Source organism: Calliphora vicina, chromosome 3 (assembly GCF_958450345.1).
Source record: "Calliphora vicina chromosome 3, idCalVici1.1, whole genome shotgun sequence".
NCBI lineage: Eukaryota > Metazoa > Arthropoda > Insecta > Diptera > Calliphoridae > Calliphora > Calliphora vicina.
Genome location: NC_088782.1, coordinates 126,039,446 through 126,058,605, shown reverse-complemented (window position 1 = coordinate 126,058,605; position 19,160 = coordinate 126,039,446). Strand labels below are relative to the sequence as shown.

The 19,160-nt window shown below is 24.7% G+C and overlaps 1 protein-coding gene across 1 annotated transcript in view; it reads left to right on the top strand.

The window, feature by feature from the left end:
- dysc (dyschronic) overlaps window positions 1–13,911 on the top strand; it is a 126,410-nt gene extending 112,499 nt beyond the window's left edge. Inside the window, exons 13-17 of the mRNA XM_065503513.1 lie at window positions 3,107–3,187; window positions 9,864–9,950; window positions 12,285–12,488; window positions 12,565–12,657; window positions 13,071–13,911. Of these exons, the coding sequence (XP_065359585.1) occupies window positions 3,107–3,187; window positions 9,864–9,950; window positions 12,285–12,488; window positions 12,565–12,657; window positions 13,071–13,199 (594 nt within the window). The 3' untranslated portion in view covers window positions 13,200–13,911. The remainder of the gene's footprint in view (window positions 1–3,106; window positions 3,188–9,863; window positions 9,951–12,284; window positions 12,489–12,564; window positions 12,658–13,070) is intronic.
- The last annotated feature ends 5,249 nt before the right edge of the window (window positions 13,912–19,160 follow it).

Genomic DNA, 19,160 nt, shown 5'->3' with positions numbered 1-19,160 from the left:
AAAATACAAAAATTTGTAAATTTAACTATTTAAATTTGTCTTTTAAGTTAGAAAGTTTTTGTGACTAGGGTACTTTTTTCAAAATAGTACTTTTTTTGTATATTTAGTACCAAATTTATTAAAATCATTTAGAAATTAATAACAATTAACAAATTCTTGTAATATTATTTATATACTTTAAGAATTTAAACTTTTTCTATAGATTTGATTAGTTTTTAAGGAATTTGGTACTTTTTTGCAGAGTACTTTTTTAAAAAAGATAAAAAAATGTAAATTCTAAATTTTAGTACTAAATTGATACAGATGAAGTGTTTGATATTATGGTACTTTTTGTTATTAAAAAGTTATTTTTTTTTGAAAATTAGTACCGAATTTTAAATTAATTACTTCGAGAATTTTATTATTCTTTAAGAATTTAGTATATTTTATAGAATTTGGTACTATTTGGAGTCAGATACTTTCAGAAAATAGCTCAACATAACTTAATTAAAATGCTTTTATTTGATTCTTTAGCCAGCAAGTATTTGAAATTGTCATGCTGTTTATAAATAAAAAGTACTTTATTTAAAATTAGTACCAAATTTTATAAAATGTATAAATTTTTCAATGCTAATTAAGCACTTGAAAATTTTTAAACCATTTCAAGAACTCGGTACATTTTATAAAATTTGGTACTTTTTGTAAAAGTTCAAAAATTTTCTGATTATTTAGGAAAAAAATCTTGATATATGGTACATACTTTTATTTTAGGAAAAAGTAGATTTTTTGAAAATTTTTGGTACTAATTTTTCGAAAAAGTACTTTTTCAAAAAAGGAAAAATAAATGTGAAAATTAGTACTAAATTGATATAGTATTAAGCAAGTGTTTGAGAATAAGGTACTTTATTTTATTAAAAAGTACTTTTTTGAAAATTAGTACCAAATTTTTTTAAAAACTTTTGGAAAAATATATAAATTCATTCAATACTATTGAATTACTTTCAGAATTTTAATATACTTTAAAATTGTTGTACATTTTATGAAATTTGGTACTATTTTGGAGTCTGATACAATATATTTTTAAATGGTACGTTTCTAAAAATAATTTTTCTTAAATAGTACTTTTTTAAAAAGATATTTTCTAAAAAAAAGACTTTTTTAATAAAACTTTTAATACAGTGCCTTTCTAAAAAACTATTTTCTAAATGGTAATTTTTTCAAAATCATTTTTTTTTTAAAATTACTTTTCTATATAAACTACTTTTAAATAGTGCTTTTCTAAAAAAGTACTTTCTTAAATACTTATTTTCCAATGACAAATTTTTTAAATAGTACTTTATTTTTGCTAAAAATAACTTTTTAAAAAAGCAATATGTATCTTAAATAGTTATTTTCTAAAAGTACTTTTTTAAAAACTTATTCTTTTAAAAAGTACTTTTCTAAAAAAGTACTTTCTTAAATAGTTATTTTCCAATAATTATTTTAAAAAAAATAGTATTTTATTTTCTAAAAAGTACTTTGTATAAAAAGTACTTTTAAATTGTACTTTTTTAAAAACCTTTTTTTTAAAATCTTTTTTTTAAAAGTACTTTTCTATATAAACTACTTTTAAATTGTGCTTTTCTAAAAAATTATTTTCTTAAATAGTTATTTTCCAATAACTAATTTTTTAAATAGTACTTTATTTTTGTTAAAAAGTACTTTTTTAAAATGGTACCTTATTTTCTAAAAAGTACATTTCTAATTATTTTATTATTTTTTTCAAAATTGTACTTTATTTTCAAAAAAGTACTTTTTATAAAAACAGTTAATTAAAACTATTATTCAAATTGTACTTTTTTAAAAACCTATTTTTTAAAAAAGTACTTCTCTATATAAACTACTTTTAAATTGTGCTTTACTAAAAACCTACTTTCTTAAATAGTTATTTTACAATAACTAAGTACTTTATTTTTCCGAAAAAGTACTTTTACAAAATAGTACTTTATTACCAAAAAGTACTTTTTTACAAAACAGTAACTTTTTTAAAACACCACTGTGCGTCTGATGAGACTTTCTCAAGTTATCTCTATTATAATTGAATTAATTTTGAATAACCTATATTTTTAATATAAATTGTTCCTATAATTCTTTCTCTTTTCATGTCGCTTTTCCTCAAACCAACAATATTTATAAATTTTGAAATACACAGGAACAGGTAAGCTTTCAAACAATAACAACATCATGATCATTTCATACATTTATACAATTTTAAAGCTTTTAAAAGCTTAAAGAAAAGCTTTTTTAAGAAAAGTTAAAGATAAAACCATTCCCGACAGGTTGTTAATTACAGTAAAAACAGGATTATAAAAGATCATTATGAGAAGTTTAACATCATTATTAAACACTAATACACATATAGAATTACACTCTAACACATATTTTTTGTATAACCAAACCCCCTCCAAATTAGTTAAAGAAATTTTGAATTTCATTAAAAAAAAAAATTGTTTTTAGACTAGTTTAGGTAACACAATTTTGAAACAACGATTTTTTTTAATACATACCTTGTATATTAAGGTATATTTCTAGAATTTTAGGTTTAGAAGAGAGTATTTGTTAAGTATTAACTCTTAATTACATACATTTTAGAGAAATTTTTCAGTATTTAGAGTTAATTTATTTTTGTGTTTAATTTGTTTTCGTTTTCCTTAAAGTAATATTTACTTAATTACTTACTACTAGTTATATTTAAATGTAATTCTTAGTTATTTTATGGATTTTTATACCTTCTTTTTCCTTTAAATTCATGTCATATTTTTCATCATGGTTTCTTTATTGGGTTTTATTTCTAAACAAAATTTTTGTAAAAAAAACTTCTTTTATTTTCTATTTTTTTCCCTCTAATTTCTTCCTATTTATTATTTTATTGTATATACTTATTGAATATGTGTGTTTCCCTTGAAAAAACAACAAAATTTGAAACAAAAAACAAAATTAACTTCCTCTAAATTAACCTTTAAACGTACCAAACAAAAATACCCCCCATTTCGTCCATTTTTATGTTTCTTACTTTTATCCCAAAAAAATTTTCCTTTTTCTATTTTTTTCTTGTGGTTTTTTTTCTCTCGTTCATTGTACATTTCAGGGAGGCTACCTAGATGGACTACGTTCACATTTGGGTGGTTTAACACAACGTGTCAAATCATGGTATTGGGGACGACCTCTTGTAAGTGCAATTGTATTTTTCATTAAAATCCTACAAAAACAACCAACAAAATTTTTTCTATACAAAATTCAATAAAAACAACAGCAAAAACCAAAACTACTACCCCTTACAATTCAGAACCAAAACAGCCAGATTATTAAAAAAATAAATTTCAATTTAAAAAAAATAAAGCACATTTTTACTTACTAACATTTTTAACCAAAAAAGTTTTGAAAATCTTTTTTTTAACATTTATATTCTATACCAAATAATGGTTTTGCAAATTTTCATTTATGATTTATGTTTTAAGTTTCTTAAACTTGAGTTGCTAGAAAGGATTTGTTTACTTTCAAACTTTTTCAGTTTCCGAATTGTTTGTTTCATTCAAATTAGCTTGCTTTTGTTATTACCCCCGCCCCTCTCAAAATAAAAACAAAAACAAAAATCACTTTTAATTAGGTGTATTTTTATTTGAATTTAATTTAATTTGTTTATTTTTCTTTTTTAATTTATTACTGTTAACCCATTAACTTTTTTGTAGTTGTTTCAAACAAATCTATGTTGCACTTGTATTTCAACTCGTTTTAAATAGTATTTTTGCAAATAGTTTCCAACAAAATTCAAATTATTTTTTCAAACTTTAGTCTTTGTAAAGTTAATCTCAAATTTGCTAAATGTAAGTATTGTCTTTTAAATAAAAATAAATTTCCAAAAAAAAATAAAGCTATAGAAAATGTAACAAAAACAGTATTTACAATACAACTTTCAAATGAAAAGCTTGAAAAATATAATTGCACCATAACGCATGAGTCACCCTGTATTTAATTTTCAAATTTCTGTTTCAATTAGTTTAGTTTCCTTAGACCATTTAGTTAATCATGCACTCACTCCATTACCAAATTTCTTTAAATTAATTTCAATTATTTATTTTTCTTAATTTCCAAATTTTAAAATTTTTGTTTACCCACAAATCCACAACCCCCCCAAAAAAAAAGTTCTGAGAATTTTGAAAATTTCTTAACAATTACATAAAAGTTCTTTCTTAACAGTAATACCTATAAAAGTTTCAAAAAATATTTTGAAAAAAGGAACAAAAAAAGTACTTTTTTCTTATTTCAAAATAGTACTTTTGTTAAAAAGTACTTTTTCCATTTTCTACAATTTTCAGTACGAATTAATTAATAGCTTTTAAAAGAATTTTTCTTAGATAATAAAAATAAAATTTTTCAACACGATTAATTAATAATAATATTATAAATATTTTTTTTTCAAAAAAGTACTTTTTTAAAATATTTAGTACTTTTTCAAAATAGTAGTTTTCAAATTAGTAATGACGAAATAGTACATTTTTAAAAATAATACTTTATCAAAATAGTACCTTTTTAAAATAGTACTTTTTGAAATGTACTACTTATCAAAATAGCACTTTTCAAATTAGTAATTACGAAATTAATTACCTTTTTTAAAATATTACTTTTTCAAAGAAAAAATTTCGAAAGGTACCTTTCTAAACTAGTATTTTTAAATATACATAACTTCTATTTTTGTACTAAATTTGTGTTCTGGCTATTTTTTTTTAGTACAAAAATGTTATTTCTGCTATGTACCAAAACTTAGTTTATATTATTTTTAGTACTAAAAATTATTTTTTGTATTTTAGTACTAAACTTTAGTTCATGCTATTTTTAGTACTAAAACTCAGTTTTTCTACTTTTGTTACTTTTAGTACTAAAATTAAGTTTAGGCAATTTTTAGTACTAAATTTGCATTTTTCTATTTTTGTACTAAATTTATGTTTTGACCAATTTGTTAGTACAAAAGTAATATTTTTGCTATGTTTGGTACCAAAACTCAGTTAAAGTTATTTTTAGTACTAAAAATTAGTTTTTGAATTTTAGTGTAAACTTTAGTTTATGCTATTTTTGGTACTAAAACTCAGTTGCTCTACTTTTGTTACTTTTAGTACTAAAATTAAGTTTTTGCAACTTTTGGTACTAAATTTGTATTATTCCATTTTTGTACTAAATTTATGTTTTGACCAATTTTTTAGTACTAAAGTAATATTTTTGCTATTTTTAGTACTAAAAATTAGTTTTTGCATTTTAGTAGTAAACTTTTATGCTATTTTTAGTACTAAAACTCAGTTTTTCTACTTTTAGTACTAAAATTAAGTTTTTGCAATTTTTAGTACTAAATTTGTATTATTCCATTTTTGTACTAAATTTATGTTTTGACCAATTTTTTAGTACAAAAGTAATATTTTTGCTATGTTTGGTACCAAAACTCAGTTAAAGTTATGTGTAGTACTAAAATTTGGTTTTTACATTTTAGTACTAAACTTTAGTTTATGCTATTTTTAGTACTAAAACTCAGTTGTTCTACTTTTGTTACTTTTAGTACTAAAATTAAGTTTTTGCAATTTTTAGTACTAAATTTGTATTATTCCATTTTTGTACTAAATTTATGTTTTGACCAATTTTTTAGTACAAAAGTAATATTTTTGCTATGTTTGGTACCAAAACTCAGTTAAAGTTATGTTTAGTACTAAAATTTGGTTTTTAGATTTTAGTACTAAACTTTAGTTTATGCTATTTTTAGTACTAAAACTGAGTTTTTCTACATTTGTTACTTTTAGTACTAAAATTAAATTTAGTACTAAATCTGCATTTTTCTATTTTTGTACTAAATTTATGTTTTGACCAATTTGTTAGTACAAAAGTAATATTTTTGCTATGTTTGGTACAAAAACTCAGTTTAAGTTATTTTTAGTACTAAAATTTGGTTTTTACATTTGAGTACTAAACTTTAGTTTATGCTATTTTAGTATCAAATCTGTGTTTTGGCTATTTTTTTAGCACTAAAACTCAGTTTTGCTACTTTTAGTACTAAAATTATGTTTTTGAAATTTTTAGTACTAAATTTGTAATAGGAATTTTCCCTATTTTTAGTACTAACATAGAATTTGTCCTATTTTTCTTACAAAATTTTTTTTAGTACAAAAAATAATTTTTCCAATTTCTAGTACTAAAAGTATGTTTTATACCTTTGAAACAAAAAGTACCTTTTATACAAAAAGTACCTTTTATACAAAAAGTACCTTTTATACAAAAAGTACCTTTTATACAAAAAGTACCTTTTATACAAAAAGTACCTTTTATACAAAAAGTACCTTTTATACAAAAAGTACCTTTTATACAAAAAGTACCTTTTATAAAAAACTGCCTTTTATAATATAGTCACTGTTTTAAAATACTATATATTTTTTTGCAAACAAAATCTCAGATCTTCCTTATATTTCCTTTCAAATCTATAATTTCTTTAATTTTTTATTCAAAATTATATTTTAATCACACACTTACACACACACCTTCTTTAGTCAAAACACCCGTAGTTTAGTGTGTTCTTCTTAGTTGAGCTTGGTTTTTACTTTCGTATTACATAATGTACTATTTTTTATACTAAATACTCGTAGAGCTTTTCTGAAACTATCCTTTACTTCAAACCTAAATAATCAAAACAATAAAAATCGTAGTATGATACTTCAATTTTGTTTGTAGTGTGTCTTTACTAGTCTTTCTTTTAAAAAACAATTGCATACAGTTTGCATTACTTGTACTTAAAAATGCAATTTAGTTTTTCTTTTTTACCTTTACCATACATATTTATACTTTCTATATCAATTGTCAGTCATTTAAATACGCCGCATTTTTATCATATTTTCAATAAAATTCAAATAAATAATAAAAAATAATAAAAGAACAAAACAAAGAAATTATTGATACCTACACTCACTCAAAACACTCCTCAGCCGTTCCAATTTGTTAAAAAAAATACTGTAATAAAGTTATAAATAAAACGATCGTTATCATTTCAAGTGGAAAACACAAATTTAATTGCAATGAATTGTTTATCAGAAGAACTTTTTACAGTGAATTGTTTTTATTAAAAATATGTATTTGATTGATAACTTTTACCTTTGTTAGATCATTTTTGTTTAAATAAATTGAATTACGAACATTTATTTATTAAATGTTAACTGATTTGGAAAACATTTTATTGAAGTACAGGTACTTGAATGATAAGAGCCCACACAACAATCTTATTAGCTTTAGTACTTATTGGATACTTTAGAAGTGTGTTAAAATTACAGTTAAGTCAACCAATTTTTCCATTAAGAACTTTTTACTTCAAAATTGTTAAAATTCATTATTTAGTACATATTGAAATTTTTCCAAAATTTTTAGTAGTAAAATTTCGATTTTTAAATTTTTGATCTTGATATTGGGGTTTTTGCCTAGTTTTAAGTACTAAAATTGTATTTGGCCTAGTTCTTAGTACTTAAATTTAGTTTGTTCTATTTTTAGTACTAAATTTTTATTAACAATTTTGATGAAAATAACAGAAAATAAATAAATTTATGTTTTTGTTATTAAAATTTGGATTTTGCTAATTCTAGTACTAAATTTAGAAACAAATTACAGAATTTTAAAATAAATAAACAAATTTATGTTTTTGTTATTTTTAGTACTAAAACTAATTTTTGCTATTTTTAGTACTAAAATAGATTTGTTTATATTTTTAGTACTAAAATAATATTTTTCCTGTTTTTAGTACTAAAAAAAAAATATTCCTATATTTAGTACTAAAATAGAATTTTTCATATTTTTAGTACTAAAATAAAATTATTCCTATATTAGTACTAAAATAAAAAAATTTCCTATTTTTAGTACTAAAATAGAATTTTTCATAATTTTGTACTAAAATAAAATTATGCCTATTTTAGTACTAAATTAGAATTGTTCCTATTTTTAGTACTAAAATAGATTTTTTTTCCTATTTTTAATACTAAAATAGAATTTTTCATATTTTAGTACTAAAAAAAAATTATGTCTATTTTAGTACTAAATTAAAATTGTTCTTAATTTTAGTACTAAAATAGAATTTTTGGTACTAAAATAAAAATATGCCTATTTAGTACTAAATTAGTATTGTTCCTATTTTTAGTACTAAAATAGAATTTTTCATATTTTTAGTACTAAAAAAGAATTATTCCTATATTAGTACTAAATAAAAAAATTTCCTATTTTTAGTACTAAATTAGAATTTTCCATAATTTTGTACTAAAATAAAATTAGGTCTATTTTAGTACTAAATTAGAATTGTTCTTATTTTTAGTACTATAGAATTTTTCATATTTTTAGTACTAAAATAGAATTATTCCTATATTAGTACTAAAATAAAAAAATTTCCTATTTTTAGTACTAAAATAGAATTTTTCATAATTTTGTACTAAAATGCCTATTTTAGTGCTAAATTAGAATTGTTCCTATTTTTAGTACTAAAATAGAATTTTTCATAATTTTAGTACTAAAATAAAATTATGTCTATTTTAGTACTAAATTAGAATTGTTCTTATTTTTAGTACTAAAGTAGAATTTTTGGTACTAAAATAAAATTATGCCCATTTAGTACTAAATTAGTATTGTTCCTACTCTTAGTACTAAAATAGAAATATTCCTATTTTAGTACTAAAATAAAAAATTTTCATATTTTTAGTACTAAAATAGAATTTTTCATATTTTTAGTACTAAAATAGAATTATTCCTATATTAGTACTAAATAAAAAAATTTCCTATTTTTAGTACTAAAATAGAATTTTTCATAATTTTGTACTAAAATAAAAGTTCCTATTTTTAGTACTAAAATAGATTTTTTCCTATTTTTAGTACTAAAAAAGAATTTTTCATATTTTTAGTACTAAAATAAAATTATGTCTAATTTAGTACTAAATTAGAATTGTTCATATTTTTAGTACTAAAAAAGAATTTTTCCTATTTTTAATAATAAAATTATTTTTTTGCCTATTTGGCAAATTTTGTTAATAAAATAATACGTTTTTAATTTTTAGTACTAAAATGGAGCTCATTATAGTACTAAATGTGCAACTTTAAGTACAAAAATTCAAGTTCAAGATAAAAACTACCTTTCCTTTTTATAAAAAGTATTTTTTTTATAAAAAAGTTGTACTTTTATAAATATTTTTTGTTACCAAAATTTTCATATTCATATTTTTAGTACCAAAATTGTTTAAATTATCCAAAAAGTTTGTAATTCAAATTATAGTCGCCATTTAAAATTTTATAAAAGACCTTGTAATCTTTATGTAAAACATGGTTTATTAATGAAAAGTTCTTCTGCTTAAAATTTATTTCAATTACATTTTATACCAAACTTTCCATAAACCTCTAACAGACCAAACAGCCACTTTGATTTACCCCCCCCCCCCCCCATTTCCAGACTGTGTTCAAAAGCACTTTGAAATGTTAAATGTTCCTAAATCTATGTGTACTAATGAAAATCAAAAAAATTCACCAAAAATTCTACACAATTCAAAATTTGTTTTAACACTGAAACTCAAAAATTATTAACTATATAAAAAAAAAATTCAAATAAAAAATGACTCAACTCAATATCTCTAAATCTTTAACAAATTCAAATACACTAAGCTAAATTTTATTCATAATTACAAAACTATTTTTACAATTTTAAAAATTTTTTCAATTTAAACCCTAAAAAAACGAAAACTCTAAAATGGGCTTACTACACTCTACCATGTAAAATACAATAATTAAAACTCAAAATATATATATTGTAAAAAAAAAATCTGAACAAAAATATATATAAATACATAAATTAGGAGTTGGCTACAAAACTCTCAAGAAGTTTCGATATGAAGGAGGATGGTGGAGCATTACTGGGCGATAAAGATGTGCGTAGACATCAGGTAAGTAATATTAAATGGTTTAAGGGACCAACAAAAACAGCCACCACACGTTAACAAAACAGACTTTTAAACGGATATAAAAGAAACTACCAACCTTTACTTAGGGATCATTAAAACTCTCATTTCTAATACATGACATTTTGAAATCAAACATTTTCATTAATTTGTAGCATTTATTTGAAAAAAAAAATAATTTATTTAAAGAAATTAGTTTTGAGTTTGTCTTTTAGTCTTTTAGTAATTGGCTTGTTGGTAAAAGTATCATTTATAATTTTAGTTTGAAAACAATTCTCAAAACCAATTTATTTATTCCCTTGTACTTGAATAAACTTGTTTATGTTTGTTTTTAATTTATTTGTATAACAATTATTGAATTAATTAATTAATTTACTTACTTACTTAATTACTTAACAAAATGCCTGCTAGATATTGTTTATATTTAATTATTTACTTACTTATTTGAAATACTTTAATTACTTCCCTTTTAATATTTAAAAAAATTTAAAAAAAAAAATCCACACACACCTCAAAAATATACTTTTTTTTTGTTTAATTTTTATATAAAACTTGTACTGTTTTTTTTTCTAAATATAAATACACCCTTTAGTTTTAAAACAATTTTTATAAAAATTATACACGAAATTTTTTTTTCAATTTTTTTTTTAGAAATTTAATTATACAGATTTTGTTAAAAGGATGTAAAAATTGAGAAATTATTTAATAATTTCTTAAATATACAACGGTTATAAATCATTTATTGAAGCAATATATGCCTTAGGATCAATATTGTAAAATTGAGACATGCTTAAGCATGCATTTTTTAAAAAAATTTGCTACAATGATATTTTGTTTTAAAAAAATAGTGTGGCTAATATACAATATTATTTAAAAATTCAAACTTTATTACTGAAAAGGTTTACTTTTGTACCTGCTACTGTCTGTGTTAATGTTTAAACCAGTGCTCGGTTTTCAATGATGCCAGAGGCAAAAAATTAACCTATAATTTTCTGCCTGTAAATAATATGAATGTCGAAAAACGAAGTTCATAAAAATTATCAGCTGGTCAGATTACAGCAGAGTAAGAAAGTATCTATCATGTTCTCTTTATGCCGACCACTGCTCCACGACTACTGATTTATAAACATTTTATATAGGAAATAATTCGATAGCTCATGAACGATTGCAGATATCTTAATGAAATGTTGCATAGTAAGAGCTGAACAATTTCTGAATTTATGTGTTTAAACGAGTTCTTAGCTGGAATGGCGGCCAAAGTTTGGCCTCACAAAGTTGGTCACCTCCGGCTTGGACAAAAATTTAAAAGAAAACAGCACAAATTTATTTATTTTCCCAATGTTATGGACGATTGGAGATATCTTAATGAAACTTTACTCAATCAGAGCTGAGTCTGAGTTGATGTGTATTTTTATGGGTTCGTAATTGGAATGGGGGCCAGAGGTCGGCCACCCAATCAGAGCTCAATCTATTGACTAGACTCTAGTCTATTGACTAGCCTCTAGTCTATTGACTAGCCTCTAGTCTATTGACTAGCCTCTAGTCTATTGACTAGCCTCTAGTCTATTGACTAGCCTCTAGTCTATTGACTAGCCTCTAGTCTATTGACTAGCATCTAGTCTATTGACTAGCCTCTAGTCTATTGACTAGCCTCTAGTCTATTGACTAGCCTCTAGTCTATTGACTAGCCTCTAGTCTATTGACTAGCCTCTAGTCTAGTGACTAGCCTCTAGTCTAGTGACTAGCCTCTAGTCTAGTGACTAGCCTCTAGTCTAGTTACTAGCCTCTATCTATTGACTAGCCTCTAGTCTATTGACTAGCCTCTAGTCTAGTGACTAGCCTCTAGTCTAGTGACTAGCCTCTAGTCTAGTGACTAGCCTCTAGTCTAGTGACTAGCCTCTAGTCTAGTGACTAGCCTCTAGTCTAGTGACTAGCCTCTAGTCTAGTGACTAGCCTCTAGTCTAGTGACTAGCCTCTAGTCTAGTGACTAGCCTCTAGTCTAGTGACTAGCCTCTAGTCTAGTTACTAGCCTCTATCTATTGACTAGCCTCTAGTCTAGTGACTAGCCTCTAGTCTAGGGACTAGCCTCTAGTCTAGTGACTAGCCTGTAGTCTAGTGACTAGCCTCTAGTCTATTGACCAGCCTCTTGTCTCCACAAACCTTAACATCTCCGGAAATTTTTAATGCAATTTTTTTTATTTTTACATCCAAATTACATCTTTTTAAACAAATCTGTATAATTAAATCACTTTTTTAAAAAAAATTCATTTGAAATTCATATAAAAATTATAAAAAAAAACACAAAAATCATAATTTCAGTCTATGCAAAGATTATCGGCTGAACAGCAACAACCAAATGGTTCAATGGCTGAACAACAAACTCATGAACACAATCCAAACGTCGTACCTGATCATAGAGGCAACTTACATGTAACTGTTAAGAAAACTAAACCAATATTAGGTATTGCTATCGAAGGTGGTGCTAATACAAAACATCCGCTTCCTAGAATAATAAATATACATGTGAGTGGTGGTACCAAACTAACTATTTTTCGAATAAAAGAATAAATAAATAAAATGTTGATATTTTTCTTATTAGGAAAATGGTGCAGCATATGAATCGGGAGGCTTGGAGGTGGGTCAACTGATACTAGAAGTAGACGGCACTAAAGTTGAGGGTCTACATCATCAGGTTAGTTATGCGGACCATTATAGATAGCGGAATCGATATAGCAATTTCCCCTGTCTGTTGAAATCAAATTTCCAAAGTTCCCAAATAACTTATATACATGATTGACATATCAATATATCCGCTATAGTCCTGGTTTGGATGCTATTTAATTTCGGAAAACTGGACCCAGAAATGGCTGAGATATAAGCAAAAAACCACGACTATCTCGACTTTTAATCTATATCTGGATTACTAAACAATATCTCTCTATCTTGTGATATACATTATAAAGCCTTAGAAATTCGGACCGACAATGAGTCAAAATCGGAAAAAAATATGTTTTTTAAGGGAATTTTTTTTGGAAAATTTTTTTTTACACCAAACTATTTTTTTTTCACAAAAATTCATTTTCATTTTATCTTTTCTTTTTATAGGAGGTTGCCCGTCTTATAGCTGAATGTTATGCAAATCGAGAAAAGCCTGAAATAGTATTTTTAGTTGTCGAAGCGAAAAAATCGAATTTGGAACCTAAACCAACTGCTTTAATATTCTTAGAAGCCTAACATTTGCTTGCCCTGCCGGCTACAGATGACCCATTGGAGCAACAGAAACTGGAGTTCCTTTACGAATGGGGTATCGATTTAACGACAACGCCAAAACCAATGCCAACACCAATACCACTAACAAAAGCTAAAAATCCACCGCCACTGCCAACACTAACACAACAACAACACCAACTACATACACACACATTACACCAACAACAACCACAACAGCAACACCATCAATACCACAGCCATCAAAACAACATTAACTACAGCAATAGCAATAGCAACAACAATAATGCAAAAACAAATACTACAACAATTACCAACAACACAACACAAACTACGAACACGACATCAACAAATACGAATACGAATACCAACAAACAAACAACAACAAAATCCTCAGGTATATTTACACCAGCGAACACTCAACAACAACTACAACACCACCAACAACAACTACAACAAAACTCCACACATCATCACCAACATCAACAACAACAACCACAACACCATTCACAGCATCACCAACACCAGGAATCAACTCTTGAAACTTTAACTTCACCTCTCTCATCCAGCGAACACAACACTCCCACACATCATCTCTACACCAACAAAAAGAATTATGATTCCGTTTACCAATAATTGAAAACCAACAACAACAACAACAAAAGAAATTTGTAAATTGAACAACATCAACAACAGCAATAAAATTGTATGTTTTGTATGTTTTTTTTTTCTTTCCCTCTCCAATTAAGAAAAACTAAGAAAATTGAATTAAAAAAAACTATGTGTGCTAAAAAGAATAAGCGTTGCAGCCTGTAACTAAAAAAATAAAAAAAAACGAAATAAAATTCGCCAAAAAAAATTAAAACATGCTTCTACGCTTATTGTAAACAAAAAACGGTCAATTGTGCTATGCTTATTAATAGAATCAGAAGAATACTCACCCCCCCGCCGCAACCCACAAATCTCCCCTAAAGCAGGCTTAACACTTTAATAGAAATCTAAAGCTTTTCTCCCACAAAAAAACTATTAAATTAAAGGTCTAGGAAGTGTAAAAATTTAGCTGAAAGTTCCATTACCCAGTAATGGGTTAAAATGCTAATATAATTACTTTTCTTATAAATTATAAATAAACATTATTTTCAATATTTTATTACTTTGGTGAAGGTTTGAACAAAAAATATTGAATTCCCAAATAGTTTTATAAAATACCCAAAATCCCATTTTTTCAAAATTTTAAGTTTTATATTGAAATCATTTAAATTTTCTAACAAATTAATGCAAAATTCAAGATTTTCAGAAATTTTCAAAAAAAAAAGTAGATTCCCAAAAAATTTTCAAAAATCCCCAAAATACCCTCAAAAAAAATGTACTATTTTTTTAAAATTTTAATTAATTTTCTTTAAAATTTAACATTTTTAATAAAACTATTTACTATTTTTTTAAAATTTTAATTAATTTTCTTTAAAATTTAACTTTTTTAATAAAACTACAAAAAAAAAACTACTTCCCAAGTAATTTTAATTCCCAAAATCCCAGTTTTCAAAATTTTACGTTTTTTTATTAAAATCGTTCAATTTGTTTAACAAATTATTGTAAATTGATATTGATTTTCTTAAATTTTAATAAAAAATTTAAATTCCCAAAAATAATTCAAAAATCCCCAAAATGCCCTCAAAAGAAAATTTACTACTTTTTTAAAATTTTAATTAATTTTCTTTAAAATTTAACATTTTTAATAAAACTACCAAAAAAAAAAAACTTCCCAAGTAATTTTTAAATAATTTCCAAAATCCCAGTTTTCAAAATTTTACGTTTTTTATTAAAATCATTCAATTTGTTTAACCAAATATTGCAAAATTTAAGATGTTCTTTAATTTTACTAAAAAACTTAAATTCCCAAAAATAATTCAAAAATCCCCAAAATACCTTTTACGAAAAAAGCATTAAATCAACATGAAATCAATAAAAAAAAACATGTTGTATAATCTAAATAAAAATATTTTAATATAATAAACAAGAAATATTGAATTCTCAAATATTTTTATAAAATACCCAAAATCCCACTCTAAAAAAATTTTGGTTTTAAGTTGAAATCATTTAAATTTTCTAACAAATTATTGTAAAGTTTAAGAATTTCAGAAATTTAGAAAAAAAAAAATAGATTCCCAAAAATAATTCAAAAATCCCCAAAATACCCTAAAAAAAATTTACTATTTTTTTTTAAAATTTTAATTAATTTTCTTTCAAATTTAACATTTTTAATAAAACAAATTTTAAACAAAAAAAAAATACTTCCCAAGTAATTTTTAATAATTTCCAAAATCCCAGTTTTAAAATCATTTAATTTATTTCACAAATTATTGTAAAATTTATGGTTTTTGAAAATTTGAATAAAAAAAGTTAAATACCCATAAAAAAAAATCAAAAATACCCAAAACAGCATTTTGTTCTATATCTAATTCTCTAATTTATTCCTCACTTTTATTAAAAAAGAAGCCGTTTTATGCTTCCTAGACCTATTTTGCAGTAACAATCCCAAACTCTTTAAAATACCCTATATTTACATATTATAGAAAACCTTTAAAATGTAAACAAGTTTAGATTTGAATTACTATTAGTTCGTTTACTTTGAAGACTTCAACTAGAAATTTCTACCAAAATTCTCGTAGGCCATAATGGCTTAATTACTTATTTTAACTAGCTAATAGTAAACCTTTGATAAATTTAAAAATTTCATCCTGAATAAGAGATTTTTTCTAGAAATAATATTTCAAACAATATCGCAAAATTTAATTTTTATTTCAGTTTTTCTACTTTGACTTGCTTCCTTTAAAGATTTTTTTTGAAGGCCTATATTTTTATAAATTAGTTTTCAAGACATTTTTGTTCAGATTACAACAAAGCATCACTTTTTAAAATCGGTTGAAAATTTTAAAACAAATTCAGTTTTTTCATAACGTCCTAGCTTTTCATAACATTTTCATATCAACACCTAAAAGTATGCTATATATTTAAAATGTAGAATTTGCGTTTGCAGCTTTTAGGCGCTTTTAAAATTACAGTGGTCCCTCAAATAAAAAATATTAAAATATCTTGGAAAATCGTGCTAAATTTTAATATAAAATTTTTGTTCATAGTTTGCAGGATTTTATAGCTATGATCACCATATTTGGTTTATTTATAGAAAAAGATATCGTCGATCAAATGCCATGATTCAAATTTAAAAAGGCTTACAACCTTAGATTTTATAAGCGTTTAAACCAAAAACGCCCATATTTCCTCAAGTGGGCGTGGCTATGGATAAAAAAAATTTCGATTATATGAAAGCCCATTTCCAAATCTATAAGATGACGAAAACTATAATCATGTAGCTGTCTTAGTTTTCGAGTTATTACGTGTGGAAGAAAATTTGTTACGCGACATTTACCTTCTGCATGATTATGTTCTCCTAGTACCGACCAAAAATTTGAATTTTTGAAAATCATTTTTTAGCGGCATTATTTTATATTTAGAAAATTGCTTATATCTCTAACAGATTACGGCCAATCCATATGAAATTTGAAATGGTTCTAGAAAAAGATACAAGCAACTTGGTTGGTAGGAAAATTTTTGACAACGCTTCACAATTTCGGTTTTATAAGCGTTTGAAATTTTAAATTAAAATTTCTTCATACTGGGCATGACAATAGGCTTATAATTTGTGACGCAGATGGTAAACAATTTTAAACTCTATAAGATATTGAAGAAATTGTGTAAAATATTCACTTAGTTTTCGAGTTATAACTAATTTAATAAAACTTTTTAATTTTCAGGAGCGTTTTTCAAGATTCAATTTGAAATATCTCTTTTTAGACATAGCTAGAGGGTAAAAGTTTTTAATTTATTCAAAAGAAGACTTCAAAATCTTTCACCTAAAGAAAAAATCATGGCAAATGCTTGATTAATTTTGCAGTTATATAGTTTAGAAGAAATGTTTGAATACGTCACAAAATACATGTTTCTTGTGCAAAATTGTAATTTCACATTTTTGTTCACAGTTTACAGGATTTTATAGCTATGGTCACCATATTTGGTTTATTTATAGAAAAAGATATCGTCGATCAAATGCCATGATTAGAATTTAAAAAGGCTTACAACCTTAGATTTTATAAGCGTTTAAACCAAAAACGCCCATATTTCCTCAAGTGGGCGTGGCTGTGGGCAAAAAAAGTTTCGATTATATGAAAGCCCACTTCCAAATCTATAAGATGGTGAAAACTATAATCTGATAGCTGCCTTAGTTTTCGATTTATTACGTGTGGAAGAAAAGTTGTTACGCGACATTTACCTTCTGCATGATTATGTTCTCCTAGTACTGACAAAAAATTAGATTTTTTGAAAATCATTTTTTAGCGGCATTATTATACCCTTCAGCTTCGTGAGAAGGGTATATATAAGTTTGTCATTCCGTTTGTAATTTCTACATTTTTCATTTCCGACCCTATAAAGTATATATATTCTGGATCCTTATAGATAGCGGAGTCGATTAAGCCATGTCCGTCTGTCTGTCTGTCTGTCTGTCTGTCTGTCTGTCTGTCTGTCCGTCTGTCTGTCTGTTGAAATCAGTTTTCTGAAGACCCCAGATATCTTTGGGATCCAAATCTTCAATAATTCGGTCAGACATGCTTTCGAGAATTTTGCTATTTAAAATCAGCAAAATCGGTCCACAAATGGCTGAGATATGAGGAAAAAACCAAGACAACCTCTATTTTTGACCTATTTTTTACCTATATCTGGATTACTAAGACATTAATATAGACAATATGGATATCTAATGATAGATATTTCAAAGACATTTGCAACGGCGTATATAAGACCATAGTAAGTTGGACCTACAATGGGTCAAAATCGGGAAAAAAAATTTTGAACCCGAATTTTTTTTTTTAAAAAAAAAAAATTTAAAAAACAAAAAAAAAAATTTTAAAATTTAAAAAAAAAATTTTTTTAAATTTAAAAAAAAAAAAATTTTAAAATTTAAAAAAAAAAAAATTTTAAATTTAAAAAAAAAAAATAATTAAATTTAAAATAACAATCGAAAAATTTTTTTTTTCAAAAAATTCAAAAAACAACTGGAAAAAAAATAAAATTTTGTTTACCTAAAAATATTTAAAATTTTGAAGTATAATTTGGTGAAGGGTATATAAGATTCGGCACAGCCGAATATAGCACTCTTACTTGTTTTATATTTAGAAAATTGCTTATATCTCTAACAGATTACGGCCAATCCATATGAAATTTGAAATGGTTCTAGAAAAAGATACAAGCAACTTGGTTGGTAGGAAAATTTTTGACAACGCTTCACAATTTCGGTTTTATAAGCGTTTGAAATTTTAAATTAAAATATCTTCATACTGGGCATGACAATAGGATTATAATTTGTGACGCAGATGGTAGACAATTTTAAACTCTATAAGATAGTGAAGAAATTGTTCAAAATGTGTACTTAGTTTTCTAGTTATAACTAATTTAATAAAAAAAATTCACTTTCAAAAGCGTTTTTCAAGATTCAATTTGAAATATCTCTTTTTAGACATAGCTAGGGGGTAAAAGTTTTGCATTTATACAAAAGAAGACTTCAAAATCTTGCAGCTAAAAAAAAATCAGGGAAAATACTTCTTTATTTTTGTAGTTATAAAGTTTAGAAAAAACATATGACTAGGTCACACAATTCATGTTTCTAGTGCAAAATTTTAATATCACATTTTTGTTCACAGTTTTCAGGAGTTGGTAGCTATGGTCACCATATTTGGTTTATTTATAGAAAAAGATATCGTCGATCAAATGCCATGATTAGAATTTAAAAAGGCTTACAACCTTAGATTTTATAAGCGTTTAAACCAAAAACGCTCATATTTATCCAAGTGGGCGTGGCTATGGACAAAAAAAATGTCAATCATATGAAAGTCCACTTCCAAATCTATAAGATGG